The 19,213-nt window shown below is 37.6% G+C and overlaps 1 protein-coding gene across 4 annotated transcripts in view; it reads right to left on the bottom strand.

Annotated features, from left to right (window-relative positions):
- Positions 1 to 19,213, bottom strand: part of NR2C2 (nuclear receptor subfamily 2 group C member 2) — a 116,989-nt gene that overhangs the window by 7,722 nt on the left and 90,054 nt on the right. For 3 of the 4 annotated variants that reach the window (XM_072598394.1, XM_072598393.1, XM_072598392.1), the window contains 8 exons: positions 17,385 to 17,564; positions 10,524 to 10,671; positions 9,357 to 9,450; positions 7,387 to 7,520; positions 6,371 to 6,548; positions 5,160 to 5,281; positions 2,926 to 3,065; positions 928 to 1,065 (listed from right to left, as the gene is read on the bottom strand). In XM_072598394.1, coding sequence (XP_072454495.1) covers positions 928 to 1,065; positions 2,926 to 3,065; positions 5,160 to 5,281; positions 6,371 to 6,548; positions 7,387 to 7,520; positions 9,357 to 9,450; positions 10,524 to 10,671; positions 17,385 to 17,564 — 1,134 coding nt within the window. The remainder of the gene's footprint in view (positions 1 to 927; positions 1,066 to 2,925; positions 3,066 to 5,159; positions 5,282 to 6,370; positions 6,549 to 7,386; positions 7,521 to 9,356; positions 9,451 to 10,523; positions 10,672 to 17,384; positions 17,565 to 19,213) is intronic. The other variant, XM_072598395.1, reaches the window with a different exon arrangement.

The following is a 19,213-nucleotide window of genomic DNA, read 5'->3' as shown; positions in this document are numbered from 1 at the left end:
TATAAGTTTGCCTTGGGGGGGGGGGGAGCAGGAGGGACTACTACAAAACTCAAAATTTAAAAAAATTTTAAAAATAAACAAGATTTTGAAAATGAAAAACAAACAAATATCATTTCACTTGAAGAAGCCACAGAGTTTGGTCAGAGCAGCTGAAGGCAGATGAATGGTGGTTAAACACATATGTAGACAGGGAAAAGCTCATGCAGAGTGCTGCTACGGGGAAATGAATGCCTATTTTGGTAAGAAGGTAACAACCTTCCTTACTAAAACAAATCTTCCCACTCTTCAAACAGGGTCACTCACTTCCCTTAACTTGCTTTTATTAACCCTCCGACTTTTACTGCTGTTGACAGGCACAGCAGCACAACAGTGGGGAAATTATGAAGACAGAAAATGCTGCATATTTCTTCCTCAAAAGTTTTTGAGCTGGGGAATCTACAAGGGAACGATGGGAGGAGAGAAGGGATGAAGAAACAAAGGTATATGGAATTCCTTAATATATGGAGAATCAACCCGTGTCTATACTGTAAAGTGTTCCACAATTCCTGTTTAGCCACCTAAATGCGTGTTTTAGAGAGAGTAATTTCAAGAAAAATACTGATTTGCACATGCTAATGAATTCTAAAAACAAGTAAGGAAAAAAAACCACAAGCATTTACTATCCAGAAAGGACTCTAGTTTAACTGAGAGCTTAAATAAAAGGGAAAAAGAGATAAATTATTACCAAAGAAACTACTGGGCTCTATACATTTCTTGTTTTAGGTGTTTTTTTCCCCTTCAAATAAACGTAGGCCAGTTGGAAAAAGAAATATTATAAAAGAGAACTTATAAATACACTGCTGTGACTTTTTAGGCTGGTGAAATCATTTGACATACATACTAAAAATCTGATGGAAGCCTCATAGTACCTCTGGCATGTCATCTTACCAGGGCTAAAGAGTACGATTGCCTTAAGGTATGCATACTCATACCCATCGATATCCAGCTTAGCCATACTGTTGCAAAACTCCTGAAGTTTCCAGATGTGTTCCATGACTTGCTTTATTCTGTCACCAGAAAGTTTATCTAGAAAGCAAAAATGAAATCCTCTAAAAAAAGGCAAACTAGACCTTTGAATATAACCAAAGAAATTTTTTTTCTTCTTTTATGAAGAGATCAAAAGAAACCAGAAAATAATTTAGATTTTAATTAAACACTAAAATCTTAACATATTCAAATTCTAATTTTTGAACTGGGACAAAGTACAAGGAGGAAGGGTGACAATTTAGAGTGCAGAGGATTTCTACCGTGCAAAGTAACTGTCACCATTCTTGTCAAACCACTCTCTCCTAACATTCAAAGGGCTCCTAAAATTTCCTTGATCCTTATTCACCTTGAGGAGTTAACAGCTTTTCATTATATTTTCTTTAATTATCAAAGATTCCTATCTGTTCTCTCTGATCTCCACTCTAATAATGTACTTATGACCTGTGGGAGTTAACATACACAGTTCTATTATTTTTATTTTATACCCAAGTTCTAGAAGTATTAGTCTACATTAGTGTTACCTGTTTTAATTTGTAACTTCTCAAGAGTGGCAATCCACTATGTTCTTTTAAATCCTGGGACCTCTGGTCTTTTCTCATTATAATCTCTGCAAACTTTCCTTGTTTATTCAGCTTTGAACAGTGAGGTAATATGTGTAAAGCACATACTATGGAAATGTTAGCTTTTCTCCTCTCCCTGAGTTCTGGGTGGCTGCCTTCACAATGAATTCTTCTTAGAATTCGGGTGACACATGTGATGCTTTTATAGCATCGCAGGATTGAGGATTGGAGGGCCCTTAGATATGGTCTAGATTAACTTTCATCTCCCACACATGAAGATGGATGCAAACCTAAGGAACCCTCTCGTTTCCAAGCCAGGCCTCTTCTAGTTTGCTTTTCTTCTCCCACCTCCACTCAGTCCTTTCCTAGTGTCTCCCTTATACATACACCTGCTTATACTATTCCTTCTCTGATTAGGCATTGTCAGTGTTCCCTTCATGAACTAACTACTCAGTAGCAAATTCCTTTTTCTGGAATTCAAGGCCTGCCATGATGTGGAGCTACCTTGCTTTTCTCATCTTCTCTCATTACTATTCTCTGTGCCAAAATGGATCATCTGTTCTCTGGACACATCTTACAGCTCTCTTGTCCATTAGGCTGCTAGTTCTGCCTTGCTCCATGACTGGAAGAGCCTCTCTTCCCCTTTTTGCTACATACTAAGTAGATAGTTTTTTGGATTGTGGTCTAGAGGAAAGAAAACTGAATTTGGACAGAGAAGGGTACTCTGGTATTTTTAAGCTGTGTGACTCATTCTCTGAGCCCCAAATTCCTCATCTTAAAAATGGGAGATGATAACATCTAGCAGTTACCTCACTGGGTTATTGTGAAGCTCCAATGATATCACGTTCTGTAAGTGCTTAAGAAAACGTAAGATTCTATATAAAGGTCAGTATTATTGTCAGGTGACTAGATTGCTGATATCATCAATATTATATATTTTACCAAAAGTAAAATTCATCACTCTAAATTTTAGTGTCACTATTAAGAGTTGAGAATCGGTAATTGTTTTCTACTAATAAGTTTCCATATTCAGAAGAAATGAGAAGAGTTTGTACAAAAAACCCAAAGTATGGACTTAGAGTATTCTCTCACTATTAAAATAGTGAAATTAAACTATTTTTGGTTTAAAGAGAAAAAAGATGAATGAAACACTCTGAAATTTTGAAACATGTCAGCAATGGGTGGCAGCTCGAGTCTGATCAGCTGGTATCTTCCTTAGGAGTTGACCTTACCACAAAGACAGGTATTATTCTAGGGCCAACCTTCTACTGTGAAAATTACTGGAAATGGAGACACCCAAATACAAACACTTCTGAAAAGCTGCAGTGACCCCACATACCTTCCTGCATGCTGTTCTGTAGGTGATTCACAATGGCTGCTAGAATAGTGGAGAGGCTCATCACTTGGGAACACTGGGCCAGGCCCAAGGTGAAGAGCTCATTCCAGCACGCACGTACCAGGCTTGTATTACAGTCCTGACTAGAAGAGACAAAAACACATAAAAAGTGCTTAAAGAAGATCATTTTACTTATACTTCTCTTATTATGTCTTTAAAAGAATTTTTTCAATTTGCACATCCTCTCTCAAGATACATAAGAGTGGACATAGATGTTTAAATTCCAGTGCTTTATGTCCTTTTTATTATTAACACTAACAGCTCACACTTCACAGAACTTTATAATTTTCATTTTCTTCACAATGTGGGTTTAGTACTGAAAGTACTAGTAACCCTATTTTACAGATGTGGAAACTGAGGCTTCTCATGGTTAAGTGACTTGCTAATAACAGCACTGATAATGATGACGATAATGACATGTCAGCAGCTCGCAGCGCGTCCTTCCAATCCAAGCCCAGGGACCTTCTGTTACGCCACAGCGATCCTGTGCCCTGTCATGCACATGTATGAAACCGCGTCCATGAGATCAGCCTTCACTGACTCAGCGAACCTCAGTCTTCACATGTGTAGTTTCACAATGATTCCCACCTTTCTCAAATGTCAGAGTTAATTTAGCATTCCAATTCTGCATTTCAATTCCTGAAGACAGATTTCATATTTGATGTGATAGACTCCAGATAACACAAATAAAATCACGCATGCCAGTGCAAAATCACCCTTCCTTCACTCCTACAAGCTCTTGAGGAACATTAGGTATGAACAATCCCAGCTCCTGGGGAGGCTGAGGCTGGAAGGTCTTGGTCTGAGCAGTCATGGGCTACGCTGCTCAGAGGTCCATACCACATTTAGAATCAATATGGGGAGCCCTCAGGAGCAGAAAGGGCTACCACGTTGCTGGAGGAGGGGTGAATTGGCTCAGGTCAGACAGAGAGCAAATGAAAGTTCTGATGTTGATCACAGTAGGACTGGAAAGACCATGGGCGTTTCCTGCACTTCAAACCTGGAGGTCTTAAAAATTCCTCAAGAGTAGCTCTTGATATCAGTGACACTGAGGTTATGACAGCAGTGCTCTAGGACCAATGGCACTGTGTAGTTTTCCTTTCCCAGAGTAGATACACATTTGGGCCATCTTGCTATCACCAATTAAGGTTAGTTTTAGCAGCCACTGGATGCTATGACACCCTGTATGGTTTATCTCGGAAGACAGGGACAACAAATGTCTTCACTCTTACTATACAGTAAATGAATTCCACTGTCCTCTCATTACTGTCCTACTTTGACCATTTCCACTCCACTGCAAATGTGGACTTGATCCAAGTCTTGAGCTCAGATAGGTGAACTTATCAGAGCCAATGCCTCCATGATACTTGCCAGCCTTGACTCCCCAAGGGAGACCCCTGACTCCCTCTTCTTTCCAATGCCCCTCATTAGAATGTAAGTTCAGCGCTGCTTTTATTTGTATCCCCAGCACTTAATAAATGCTTGTTTTCTCTCTCTTTCTCTTTATGAAACCTTTCCTGACAAGTGAAATGCTTAATCATCTCCTCCTTCGTTGGTGTCTTACAATCTATTACTCACTCTATTATTTATCAAGTACTCACTGTGAATCACTCTGTAACATTCACAGTCATGGAATGTTGGAGGTGGAAGACATCTTGGTGTTCATCTAGTCCATTAGAATGTAAATTCTGGAGACAGGGCTTGTTTAATTTTTTGTACTTACGTCTCCAGAGGCTAGCACACAGTGCCTGGTACAAAGTAGGCACTTAATACATGTCTGTTGCTTGACCCCCCTCGTTTAAACAGGAGGAAACTGAGGCTGAGATGTTAGTGCAGAGCTAAGACCTGAAGAGTCGTGATTCCAAAAATCTCTTAAAGTAATAGCTTAAGAAATCACATAATTTTTGACAAATCTTATGTCTAACCTTCTTGTCCAAGACATTTTGTATCCTTGGACCTTTCTGTATACCTAGCAGAGTGTCTTGCAAAGTATAGGACACCAGTTCTTAAATGAATGGAAGCAAGACTTTTTACAGAAAAGGCATTCAAATGGTGACCTCTGTCCTTTGTGTGATCATGGTTCTCCATGTGTTATTTATCAGCAGAAGAATCTTGGGGTCCCTTGATCCTGGACACACAATGATTCAATTACTCATTCAGAGAAGAGGTTCACTTACCCAAGGGCCTGAAAGGCAGGAATGGATCTGGCCCAGTGCATTGAGAGGAAGAGCAGCCGTGAAGCTGACTCACAGATGTAATGCACGTTGAGGTACTCTGGCATCGGGCTGGGCATCGTGAGCTGGGGAGGAAGGAGGCACAAGGCATGCAGTGTCAACAGAAGACATGCAAAGGCTTAGTTTTTTATTTTAGAAATTGATCTAGTCAGTACTAAACAATCTTAAAGTCAGACTTGTATTCTGCAGGTAGTGCTTTTGACTTGTAATCAGGAAGGTCTGTGACTCTTCAGGATCTGCTGATCCAGCTCACTCCTCTGCTTCCTCTCTAGGGACCAGAGACTTTTGTGTTTGAATTAAATGACCAGGCCAGCTAACTAGTCACACAGGACCAGGATCCTGCTCACTAAGGTGGCATGGAATCACTGTCATCACTATCATCATGAAGTGAATAGTGTCAGTGTTATTATTTCCATCTTGTAGATGAAGAAACTGAGGTTTAGAGAGGTTCTGAGTAAAGGTAACAAGCCACTGGCTCTAGTACTAAGCTGTTCTATGTCAGTAGCTCATGAATATATGATAAAAATCTTACTTAATATATGGGAAACAGGGCGAAATTCATTGGCAATAGTATTAATAGCACTCATTGGCAAGGATATGAAAGAAGCTTTGTAGTTAGCTATGAGGTAACATTGAACAAAAACTTATGAAAGCCAAGGAACAAAGAACTTTAGTTTTGTCTGTGAAAGAGTTTGGGAACTCTAGATGACTGTGGGCTGTTAAGTTTCTATAATCAATTCCAGGACTGAATGTAAGATATATCAACTCAAAAGATAGGGGACAAGAGAGACATATCTGTGGTGTGGACAAGTCATCATCAAAAGTCTGTATAACCAGAAAAATCAGTTGTTTAATAAATAGAAGAATTTTATCAGGATTTGCTGAAAGGAATAGTCCTCGAAGGTCTCTGGTCCAAGGCAAACTTGGATTAAAGCAAAGGGAGAAATAAAATATGGTACTTTTCTCCTTCATAAAAGGAAGACATTCCTGAAATAAACCCTTTGAAGCAAGCATATCAAATGTCAGTTCACTAAAAAGACATAACTCAAAGATTAGACTGACAACAATTCATACTAACCCTGTTGAACCCTCATTACTCAAATTATCATGCTATTATAAATGAGGACAGCAAAACAAAGAAGGAAGGCACATACTTTAAATGTGACATGTGTATCTGTAAGCAGGGGTCCCTCTACTTCGATGATGGGTGTTGACTGATCTCTACTGATGACATGAATGTTCCCTCCTCCTGTAGGATCCATCCCATCTGCTAAGTTTGGTGTTGAAGAGCCATCTGTGGTGTTAAGTGCTTTTGCCAAGGTATCAAATGCCCTTAAAGCAAAAACAAATCATATACAAGTATGTGAATCAATAGCCTCACAGAGAGAATAAATCACAAACTTTGGGCAGCTTCAGGATGATAGGACACTTCTCAATATTTTACACAACATAGCAAAGAATACTATCATCCTGAATTTTTATGTATTTTTTTTCCTGAAAAACTAAAGGTTCTGTAAAGTCTGAGTCTTGTTCAAATATACAATATACTTTTGAATTAGGGAAAGGAGGGTGAATTATACTAACTGAATGAAGCCACAACTTGGAATCTATTTCTATCTCAGGCTGCAAGCAAATGGGAATCCCAATCTAGTCCTCATTTTTTTACTTAGAAAAAAGAGCAAACAATAATGTGTAATTGACTTGTTTACTTTTGAAGAAAGCAATGACAAAAATAACCTGGTTGTAAGGCATTTGGAATAAAATGTAATAGTAGAATTTGGAGATAGAAATATGCACTTTCTGTTTACAGAAGTCTAGAACCAATTAATGCCTTTGAACTCTGATGAATTTTACAGTTATTTAAGAAAAAGAAAAAGGAAAACTAAGGGTAAAACTGAAGGACAACTGTTAATAGTAAAATGCAATAAAAATGCTGAATAGCAAGTAATGTTCATTTAGTATTAAGAGGTGAGTTTTGTTTTTGCTGTCTGCCACTAATTATGCAATTCTGTTACTTACTTTGACTGCAACCAATTTTAATTGATTTGCTCAAACAGGGTAAGATTTTAGTAACTACTATGGATGCAAATGTCACAACAGTCTAAAGAGTAGAAAAATCCAGTCACCACCTAAGGAGGCCTTCACGCAGGCTGCTACCCTGAGTTCCTACCGAGTGATCTCACTTGCTGACTGGTCCTCTGGTTGGATTTCTGAAGGGTCACCATTATTCAGAGATTCATTGAGATTGGCAAGAGATGTCACTACGTTTGCCAATGTGCCTAGAGCACCCTGGCTTGTCTCAGCCTAGAAAAGACAAACACACAAAATCACATGGTCGGTCAATGGATGGCAGGCAGATACAAGCTCCATGTTCATGCAGTGGCCCCCATGCAGGTCTGGTATTTGGAAAGGGATCCGAAGTCTTCAAATAGGTTATCACACTCAGGCGAGTCATATCACATTTTTCTGAGCCAGGTTAGTGAATTAGGAAGCTGAGAGGAAGTTGCCTGGCACTAGGTCTCTGGTTTACACCCTCCAATTCTGGTATGCTACTCATTTAGGCCCTGCTGTTGACTCTTCCATACCTTCACTTACCTCTCTTCTATGTCATGTGGCAGAATAGCTGACTTTATCACCTGCAATCATAAACTTATGCTCTGCCCAAAAGCTGTTTCCTAGCACAAGAGGACTGCCTCGTCCCCAGGGGCAGGTGCAGGTTTATCTGCATTGTGAAGAGCACTCATTTTTGCTTTCTCTGAAAAACTATTTTTCTGAAAGATGCTCCTTAGTGAACCCGAAACTTCAGGCTTTTCATTAAATATGAGACAAACAACAAGCACTAGTTACAACTGTAAGAGGAACCTTTTTAGGTGTATCAAGGGCAGAATTATCTTAATCAGAGAGTCACCAACTTCTGCACCAATTAACAAATCATACTAGAAGTCTGATTTTGGTGTACTGCTTTTATGCTGCATCATCACTGGATTTAAGTCAGAAACATCCATCTTCTCTAGAAAATGCACAGGTCAGAGAGCTGGAGGTGGAGTGAGGACTAGATGATCTCCAGAAGCCCTAACAGTTCTGCAAGGCTCTAAGCTCTATGGTAATGGGTGACATGAGACAGCTGCATCAATACAATAGCTTCTTAGAAAGAAGCAAAGGTCACTAATTTTGCAATCCAGTATCATTTAGGAACAGCATCTTCTCATGAGACGAAGATGTCACATTTTCACTTTCCCCTCTGAATATCTGTTTTCCTAGGCTTTTACTTCAGCTGGTTTTAATTCAGCCATGTCTCTCAAATGTTACAAATGCCACCTTAGTCTTGTCACTTGCTATATATTCAATTTCAAACAGCTAATTTGCCACCAAGCTCATTTTTAGAAACCTAGCTGAGTATATGGTCCCAGGACAATTTTATATAAAAGTAATAATGAATTTTTTCAAAAGGGACTCAGAACAAGTGAAAAATAAATGCCTGTCAATTTGTATGCTAGAATGCAAAGCACTTTCATCAGAATGAAGCTGTGGCACTTTCAATAAGTGAAATAAATCTGAATGCAAACATGTTCTAATGATTATGAGATAGCAATATCAATGCAACAAAAAAAAATCAAGTTTCTTTTAAGATAATTTGCATTTTCATTGTGGTGTTGAGTTGAGAGGTGCTGGTTATTGGTGATGGGTCCTTGTCATATTCTAAGTAAAAAGCAAACTATTTCACTAAGGGAAACATATCCAACACAGACATAGACACTACTAAGGTGATTATGTATGTTAAAAATGTTGTGATGTATATATTTCAGGAAAATAGTAATTCAATTCAATAATTCAGTAGTAATTCAATAGTAATTCAATTATTGCAGTTTATGGTTACAAAGTACTTTCACACGCTTCGTATCATTAAAAGCTCACCATAAGCCTGAGAAGTTGGCAGTAGATATATTATTTCAACTTTACAGGTAAGATTTCATGGGTTTTTTGGATCCTGGGGCTAGAACCCGAGGCTAGAGCACTGCAGAGATTTGCCTGAGGTCCCCAATGGTAGGACAGAGAGCCAGGCTCCAAAACTAGATTCCCTGACCACAAGGCTAGAGACTTCTTTCAAGGAAAGGAAAACCACAGGCGACAGAAGGTTACCTTAGAGTCAGCTGCAAGAAGGACTGTACCATCATCACGTATCAAAGGTTGTTGGATATTGACAAGCATTCCTGGATCAAGAAGACCTGTTTGTCTATTAGAGACATAGAGACATTCAGAGAAATTTCTGATGTTTTATTAGCTATACCATTAGGATTTGTTTATGTGATATGCTAAAACCTTCAAAAATGAAGAATCTAACAAAAATCTCTGTAGTGAATAGGTGATTCACCTTTACTTGGGATGGGGACATCTGAAGCACTACTGACAAGACTGCTTTGAAGTACTGTTAAACCTCCAATGTGGCAGCAGTCTGCAGAAATCCTACTAAGCAAGTTAGGTTCCCTTCAGCACATCATGAATTTGGTCTCCGTTCCATCTTCCTCTAAACTGGAGAATCTTAAGCTTTCTGGTGTCCTAGACACCTGTGGCAGTCATTGTGGGGAAGCCTGTCTGGAGACTCTTCAGAATCATTTTTTTTAATTCACAAAATAATGTATATAGGATTACAAAGAAGACCAATTATAATGAAATGCACTTATCTAAATTAAAACCCTAAACCAAAAACAAGTTCATGGACTCCAGTTTAAGAACTATTTTCTACATAGATCTCTGACTTCCTTGTCTTTCTTGAACCTTTTAAATTATGTTCAACACACATTAATTAGACTACACAAGTGTCAATACATCATTACTGGGTATCTGGAATGAATTCAAGAAAGAAGATTTTGAGGCTATACTTGATATAAGCCTCAGATGCTGAACTTTTGAACAATTGCATCTAGCAGAAAGAAAGTTCTTGTATGTAAACAAAACCCCTCCCAACAAAAGAAACAGCCAACTGACTTAAAATCTTTTTTGTAGAGGTATCATGATTGTTACAAATAAGACATTTTAAGGCACGACTCTTCACATTTATAGGGGTATAATGGGGAGGGCATAATGAGAATCAGGTGTAGAAGAGACAGGCTAGAGAATGACTGAGGACTCAGGACAGGCCCCTGTAACTATTACTTTGTCCTCCCCTTCCAGCCAGCAAGTGTAGATGGTGAAGTAGGAACATGAAGGGGTCTGCCTCCTCTAGAGCCCTGAGCTTCCCTCTGCCTTAGTCTCACATCTTCATTCTTACATCTTTCTGCAAACATGAGGGCAGGCTCTGCCACTGACCTTGTTCCATCCTTGTCTGCTACAAAAGTTGGTGTGGCGATCAAGGGACTCCTTAGGTCTTTCCTGATGTAGATCTTCTCTGTTGAAGCAGCACAATTGGTTGGTTTCTCCCGTTGCACATCAAAAGGCTTCCTTTCACTCTGAACAGCTTCAAGAACAAGAGAATGGAGTATTTAAATTAAACATCCTAAGGAAAAGTACCCAAAGCACCAAACAGCCGATCAGCATAAAGAAGCCAGGTACTGAAGGGAGGACTCATTGTCCTACACTAGTACACAAATGAAAACCTGACTTAAAAGCTTATGGTTATGTTCATGAATTCAAAGGAAAGAAAAAGATCTCAAAGTGTCCAACGAGCTTGTGCAAGAAGGAAATGGATTTTGGGAAACCCTTTCAAAAGCCCAGGGCATGCAGGCTCATATTGTTCCTGCCTTGAAGGACACTTCTGCCTCCTTCTTTCCCCTCACTATCCTGCTCTTCTCCGTGATGTCTTCTGCAATAGAATGCAAGATCCTTCTTAAAGACTGTCTCTTTCCTTGAATTTGTATTCTCAGCACTTAGTACAATGTCTGGCACACAGTCATTGCTTAATATATGCTCATTTACTTGCCCTGTCTGTCTATCTATCTAAGGTTTTATTTCTATGCTTCTTACTTCCCCCAGTAAGAAGGATTCAGGATCAGAGAAACATCACTGCCTTAAAATCGGGTACTGAGTAGGGCCCTTTCCTAGGCAAGGACAAGCTGTTGAGGAAACATTCTCCCCCTACCCTTTTAATAGCTTGTGTCAACAAATGTGTGCTTAAGGAAATACATTTAAATGGGGTAAGAGAATGAAATTAAGTTTAACTTTACACTATAAGTTGGACCAAATACACTGAGAAAACAATCCTAATCTTAAATTGAGCCTGCAGAAAGTAGACATTAGTTGTTTGCTATTTAACATCTTACCAGCAAGCTCTTCTGTAAAGAGTCAAATATAAAGTGACTATGCATGCCAGGGACAGAATAACAGGAATAATGGTAAAAGAAAAAGAATAGAAAAGAGTCCTCAGGGTCAGAAGTCAAGTAACCTGTTACTAACACTATCACAAGTTTCAGGTTGGCCTTGTTCTGGTCTATGAATTTAAGCTTTGAGGCCCCTCTGGGGACTCCTGGTTTTTTTGTCCTATGTTTCTGATCTGAGTTTGGTAAGCCTTCTGTTCCCATCTATGGTCTCTCCTTCATCCCAGAGTTTGGTCTCCATGGGTTTGAGTCTGACTCTAAATCTTGTTTTCTCTCTTCTCATGACAGTTTCATTTAAGAATTTCTGGTCCTACAACAAACTCAGTTAAGTACAGAAATATAACTAGCTCTATAGGCAATAGGATGAGAAGGGAGAAAGAAAAGGGAGGGGAGGCTAAAAGGGAGGGAAGAAGTAGTAAGTAAAAAGGAGATTAAAACTGAGGGGGGCTGAAAGAAAGGAGGGAAGAGTGAGGGAGGTTGTGGTCAAAAATTAAAACTCTATTGGGGAGGGGAAGGGAGAACTAAAAGCATAAAAAAGGGGAAAGGAGATGGAGGGAAAGACACAAAAAGTAATCATAACTGTGAATAGGAATGGGATGAACTCTCCATAAAACAGAGACAGACAGCAGAATGGATTAAAAAACAATCCAACAACATGTTGTTTACAAGAAACACATTTGAAAAGGGGAGATACACATAGGGTAAAGGTAAAAGGCTGGAGCAGAATATATTGTGTTTCAGCTGATACAAAAAAAGCAGGGGTAACAATCCTCATCTCAGAAAAAGCAAAAGCAGAAATAGATCTAATCAAAAGAGATAAGGAAGGAAACCGTATCCTGCTAAAAGGCACCACAGACAACAAAGAAATTTCATTACTAAACATATATGCTCTAAGTAGTATAGCATCCAGATTCTTAAAGGAGAAGTTAAGGGAGTTACAGGAAGAAACAGACAGCAAAACTATACTAGTGGGAGACCTCAACCTCCCCCTCTCTCTGAACTTGCTAAATCTAACCTCAAAATAAACAAGAAACAAATGAAGGCGGTGAATAGAACTCTTGATAAGGTAGATACAATAGCTCTCTGGAGAAAATTGAATGGGGATAGAAAGGATAAAGATAGAAAGGATGGGTAATTTTGATTACATTAAATTGAAAATTTTTCTTAGTGGTACATAGCACATATGCAAAAACTGACCATGTACTAAGCCATAAAAACCTAACAATCCAGTGCAGAAAGGCAGAAACAGTCAATGCATCCTTCTTAGATCATAATGCAATAAAACTTATATGTAATCAAAGGCCATGGAAACATAAACCAAAAACTAATTGGAAACTAAACAATCTAATCCTAAAGAATGAGTGGGTTAAACAACAAATTACAGAAACAATCAACGACTTCATTCAAGAGAATGACAACAATGAGACAACCTACCAAATCTTATGAGATACTGCAAAAGCAGTTCTTAGGGCAAGTTTTATATCTTTGAATGCCTACATGAATAAAATAGGGAAAGAGGAGATCAGTGAATTGGGCATGCAGCCGAAAAAACTTGAAAAAGAACAAACTGAAGATCTCCAAGTAAATACCAAATTAGAAATGCTGAAAACCAAAGAAAAGATTAATAAAACTGAAATTAAGAAAACTATTGAACTAATAAATAAAACTAGGAGTTGGTTTTATGAAAAAACCAATAAAATTGATAAACCTTTGGTCAATTTGATTAAAAAAAGGAAGAATAAAACCAAATTACTAATATCAAAACTAAAAAGGGTGACCTCACCTCCAATGAGGAGGAAATTAAAAGAATAATAAGAAATTACTTTGCCCAACTGTATGTCTATAAATTCGACAAACTAAATGAGATGTATGATTATTTTAAGAGATATAAATTATTCAGACTAACAGAAGAGGAAGCTGAATAAATAACCCCATCTCAGAAAAAGAAATTGAACAAGCCATCAATGAACTCCCTAGGAAAAAATCTTCAGGGCCAGATGGATTCACAAATGAATTCTATCAAACATTTAAAGAACAATTAATTTCAATACTATTTGGGAAAAGTGGGGAAGAAGGAGTCCTCCCAAATTCTTTTTATGATACAAATAAAGTTCTGATACCTAAACCAGGAAGAGCCAAAACAGAGAAAGAAAACTATAGACCAATTTCTCTAATGAATATAGATGCAAAAATTTTAAATAAGATTTTAGCAAAAAGAATACAGCAACTAATCATGAGAATAGCACATTATGATCAGGTAGGATTTATACCAGGAATGCATGGCTGGTTCAATATTAGGAAAATTACTAACATTATTGATCATATCAACAATAAAACTAACAGAAACCACATGATTATCTCAACAGATGCAGAAAAAGTTTTTGACAAAATACAATACTCATTCCTATTGAAAACACTGGAGAACATAGGAATAAATGGAACTTACCCTCAAATAATAAGCACTATCTACCTAAAACTTTCAGCAAGCATTATATGCAACGGGGATAAGCAAGATGCATTTCCAATAAGATCATGGGTGAAACAATGATGTCCATTATCACCACTATTATTCAATATGGTACTAGAAATGCTAGCTGTAGCAATAAGAGAAGAAAATGAAACTGAAGGAATTAGAGTAGGCAAAGAAGAAACTAAGTTATCACTCTTTGCAGATGATATGATGATATACTTAGAGAATCCCAGAGAATGAAGTAAAAAACTACTTGAAATAATAAACAACTCTGGCAAAGTTGCAGGTTACAAAATAAACCCACACAAATCTTCTGTATTTCTATATATTACTAACAAAGCCCAAAAGCAAGAGATAGAAAGAGAAATCCCATTTAAAGCTAAAGTAGACACTATAAAATTATTTGGGAGTCTACATGCCAAAACAAACCCAGGGACTATACGAACACAATTACAAGACACTTTTCACACAAATAAAGTCAGACCTAAATAAGTGGAAAAACATCAGTTGCTCGTGGGTGGGCCAAGCCAATATAATAAAAATGACAATTCTACCTAAATTAATTTACTTATTTAGTGCCATACCAATCAAACTATCAGATAATTATTTTGTAGAGCTAGAAAAAACAGTATCAAAATTCATCTGGAAGAACAAAAGGTCCAGGATATCAAGGGAACTAATGAAAAGAAATGCTAGGAAAGGTGGCCTAGTTCTACCAGATCTCAAATTGTATTATAAAGCAGCAAATATCAAAACCACTTGGTATTGGCTAAGAAACAGAAGGGTAGTGGAATAGGTTAGGTACACAAGTCACAGCAGTCGATGAATATAGCAATCTACTGTTTGATAAACCCATGGACCCCAGCTTCTGGGATAAGAACTCACTGTTCGACAAAAACTGCTGGGAAAACTGGATAACAGTATGATGGAAACTGGGCATAGACCAATACCTGACAACATATCCAAGAACAAAGTTCAAATGGGTACATGATCTAGATATAAAGACTGATACTGTAAACAAATTAGTGGAGCAAGGAATATTGTATTTATCAGAGTTATGGAGAAGGGAAGAATTTTTGATTAAACAAGAGATAGAAAACATTATGAAATACAAAATGGGTAATTTTGATTACATTAAATTGAAAAGTTTTTGCACAAACAAACCCAATGCAACCAAGATTAAGACAGAAGCAGAAAACTGAGAAAGAATTTTTGCAACTAGTGTTTGTGATAAAGGCCTCATTTCTAAAATATATAGAGCACTGAGACAAATGTACAAGAATATAAGTCATTCTCCAATGGATAAATGGTCAAAGGATAAGAACAGGCAGTTTTCAGGGGAAGAAATCAAAGCTATCTATAGTCATACGAAAAAATGCTCTAAATCACTATTGATTAGAGAGATGCAAATCAAAACAACTCTGAGGTACCACATCACACCTATCAGATTGGCTAACATGACAGAACAAGAAGATGATAAATGCTGGAGAGGATATGGGAGAGTTGGAACACTAATACACTGCTGGTGGAGCTGTGAGGTGATCCAACCATTCTGGATGGCAATTTGGAACGATGCCCAAAGGGCTACAAAAATATGCATACTCTTTGACCCAGCAATATCGCTTCTAGGACTGTATCCCCAAGAGATCATAAAAATGGGAATAGGTCCCACATGTACAAAAATATTTATAGCAGCACTCTTTGTGGTGGACAAAAACTGGAAATCAAGGGGATGCCCATCAATTGGGGAATGGCTGAATAAATTGTGCTATATGAATGTAATGGAATACTATTGTGCTGTAAGAAATGATGAATGGGAAGACTTCAGAGAGGCATGGAAAGACTTATATGAACTGATGCTGAGTGAAAGGAGCAGAACCAGGAGAACTTTATACACAGCAACAATCACAGTGTGTAAGGATTTTTTCTGGTAGACTTAGAACTTCATTGCAATGCAAGGACTTTAAAAATTCCCAATGTTCTCTTAAGGCCTTCCACAATCCAGAGAAAGGACTATGGAATTCAATTGGAAAATGTAGCAGATCATTTTCTTTTGCATTACGTTTTGGTTTGTTTTATGATTTCTCTCATTCATTTTAATTCTTCTATGTAACATGACTAAGGAGAAAATGTATTTAATAGGAATGTATGTGTAGAATCTATATAAAATTGTATGCCATCTTGGGGAGGGAGGGGGGGTTGGAAGGGAGAAGGAGGGGGAGGGAGGGGGAAAAAAATCAAAGTTATATGGAAGTGATTGTAGAATACTGAAAATAAATAAAATAATAATAATAAAATAAAGGACCTTAGAAACAAACAAAAAAAAGAATTCCTGGTCCGATGTATAATATAACAAGTGGTTTTGTATAGAGATGGCGACTGGTTTCTATGTTAGTCATTTATGAAATATCTACTAAGTTTAGGAAGGCTCATCATCAGGTTGACTGCTGGCTGACTTTTTTTATTTGTAGCAATAAAAACACAGATCATTCAGTCTTTTTGGTTCACTGCTGAAGAGACTTATCTGAAAGTGTCAAAGTCCCTTCCTCTGACAACTCCAGAATAAGTTGTCCTATATAGCTAGGTCCCAATTAGTTCAAGTAATGATGCTGGCCCTCCTTCACATACCACTGCTGTTAAGTGGTCATAGTATTTGAATTCATACAGCCTATTTCCATTGGGCTGGAACCAATGAGTATATTTCATATAATTATAACTTAGAATAGTATGAATTCAAATACATGTGACTATCCAGCAGATGCATTATGTGTACTACTCAGGATTTAGACATAGTGGAAACCCACCTCCTTCTCCCATAGGTGAAAATAGTAAGGTTAATATTTGAAGTATACTTTTGCCGTACTCAAAAAAGAACACAGAAAATGTTGATATACATCTGAAATGTTAAGAGATCTCCCACTTTTCATATTTAGGGGAAAGCAATGATGAACAACTCACTACAGAAATTTATTGTTTTTCTCTAAGACTGATAAGCCCACAGCATGAATGCTGTTAAGAATGAGCCCAAACATAGGATATTTGAATAGAATCAGTCTTCATTATGTCTGGTCTCAGTCCCTGAAGAATAGGAACTATGTCTAAAATGGAATTTCTTTTTTTTAAATTTCCCTAAGGAATAGGGTATACCTATAATGGGTGGTACATACAGATTACTCACTGATTCAGTGCTTTAATTACCAAATTAATTTTTTTAAAATACTCACTGCTATAGCCACCAAATTTATACTTAAAGTAAAATGAAGTGGCTGCTGAGTCTTTTTTTTTTTGCTGTAGAATGTTTTAAAAGCTTTCAGTTCCTGAATTGGTTTGTGCCCATTTTTGCCTCCAGCAAGTATACTGTAATTTTTAGTACAACTCATTACTCACATTCCATTTTCATGCCCATCTCTAAGCACTTTTTAAGTCTACAGAACTGGCAGCGGTTTCGATGATGCTTATTGATGATACAGTCCTGGTTGCTTCGGCAACTGTATGTCAGATTCTTCCTTACACTTCTTTTAAAGAAACCTTTGCAGCCTTCACAACTGACAGCCCCATAGTGACGACCTAGAGGGACAGAAAATGAATGGGAGTTCACCAAAGAAAGCCAAGCTTCTCCCCTTCCCCCCAACCCCAATAACATTCTAAGACAGGTCTTGATAGGCCATACAGCTAACTCAATTTAAATGCAATTTTCAACAGTGGAAGATGTACTAAAGGGAGAAGTTTATTTGTTTCAGACTGTCTCTGAACACAAATGCATATAGCTTTTCTTGGGAGATGTAGAATAACAGGAAAGAGAGATGAAAGGAGGAGGCCACAGTGATGGTTCAATGCTAGGGTAAGGACCAATGTCACCAAAGACTTTCTGACAGGTGCCATGGGTCAATGACCTCCACTTCTGCTCTGGAATTCTGAGGCAATTAAGAGTTGCTGGGGTTCTAGTTGTCTTGTACACAATTATGAAATACAATTCAACCTCCTCATCTTTTCTTTCCCGTCACCTTCCTAAGTTTCCATCATCAAGTTTCCTTCTACAATTCATACTGCCTATCTGCCCCTTGGCTGATTTTCATTCTGGTCCCTCACTGCTTTTTCAAATAAGATACAAATTCCTTAGATTAGTATTCAAAGCCCTTCATAATCTTTCAGTTTTATTTAACATTACTCTTCTTATCCCTCCCCACCCCTGGTGCTGACAAATTGTTACTTGATGTTCTCCTTATCGCATCCTGCCATCTTTGAACCCCAAGCCTTTGTTCATGCCACCATCCACACTCCCTACGTACCATTCCTGATGAGAGTCTTCCTTTCTTTCAAGGTCACAAAGCCCTTGGATTATATGTGATCTCTTCCATCCCCCCCACCCCAATCCCATTTCCCCAAATCTCTCACACTGTGTTTGGACCCCTCTGAGACACTTCCTAAGATATGCCTTGTATTATGGTTATTTGTATTATCTTAACCCCGGACTGGGACTGTGAACTTCTTGAAAGTAGGTGTTCTATCTCATTTTATTTTTATGTTCCCAGTCTTTCTTGCAGTGTATAGCACATAGTAGGTATTTTGATACTTTCTCTAACTCTGAATATGTATACATCAGTGATATGTGAAATGACTACTAATGCCTCAGGTCAAGTATTTTTTGTTGTTCTTTGAACCCAAAGAGAACTATGGAGATTGGAAGTTTCTGGTTATTTCAAATCTCTTGCAATGCCATCTTTTCCCCTTTCACATGAAGATACTACTCATTTTCTGTTGTGCCTTGAGTAATTTTCTTTTTTTAACTTTTAAATCTAAAAATGTATTCACAACTTTTGAGAAGTTGATATCATTCCTTCAAAAAGTTTTGTAATATGGGCAAAATGCCAAGAAAAATTATGATGAAACAAAAACATATGCCTAATGTATACAAATTTTAAAAAGCATAATACAGGCAGTATAAATGTAGATTACATGTAAAATATCTTAAATGACTTAGTTACAAATTTAAACTGTGGCAAGACTGTTAGCGTAATTACAACATTCACTTTAATGCATTTTCTTTACATATCTAGTCAGTGTCTGGTTTTGTAAGATAAAAAGGAGACAAATTTACAGATACCCTTGCTTATTATACAAATTAAAAATTCAAACAGCTACATGATTTGTAAAAATACAGAAAGAACTTACATAACTATTTGTATCTTGATCTTCCTAGGGTACTGAGGAAGTCA

Source organism: Notamacropus eugenii, chromosome 3, assembly GCF_028372415.1.
Source record: "Notamacropus eugenii isolate mMacEug1 chromosome 3, mMacEug1.pri_v2, whole genome shotgun sequence".
Lineage (NCBI taxonomy): Eukaryota > Metazoa > Chordata > Mammalia > Diprotodontia > Macropodidae > Notamacropus > Notamacropus eugenii.
Note: the sequence above shows the minus strand (reverse complement) of the source record. Positions and strands in the feature narration are given on the sequence as shown.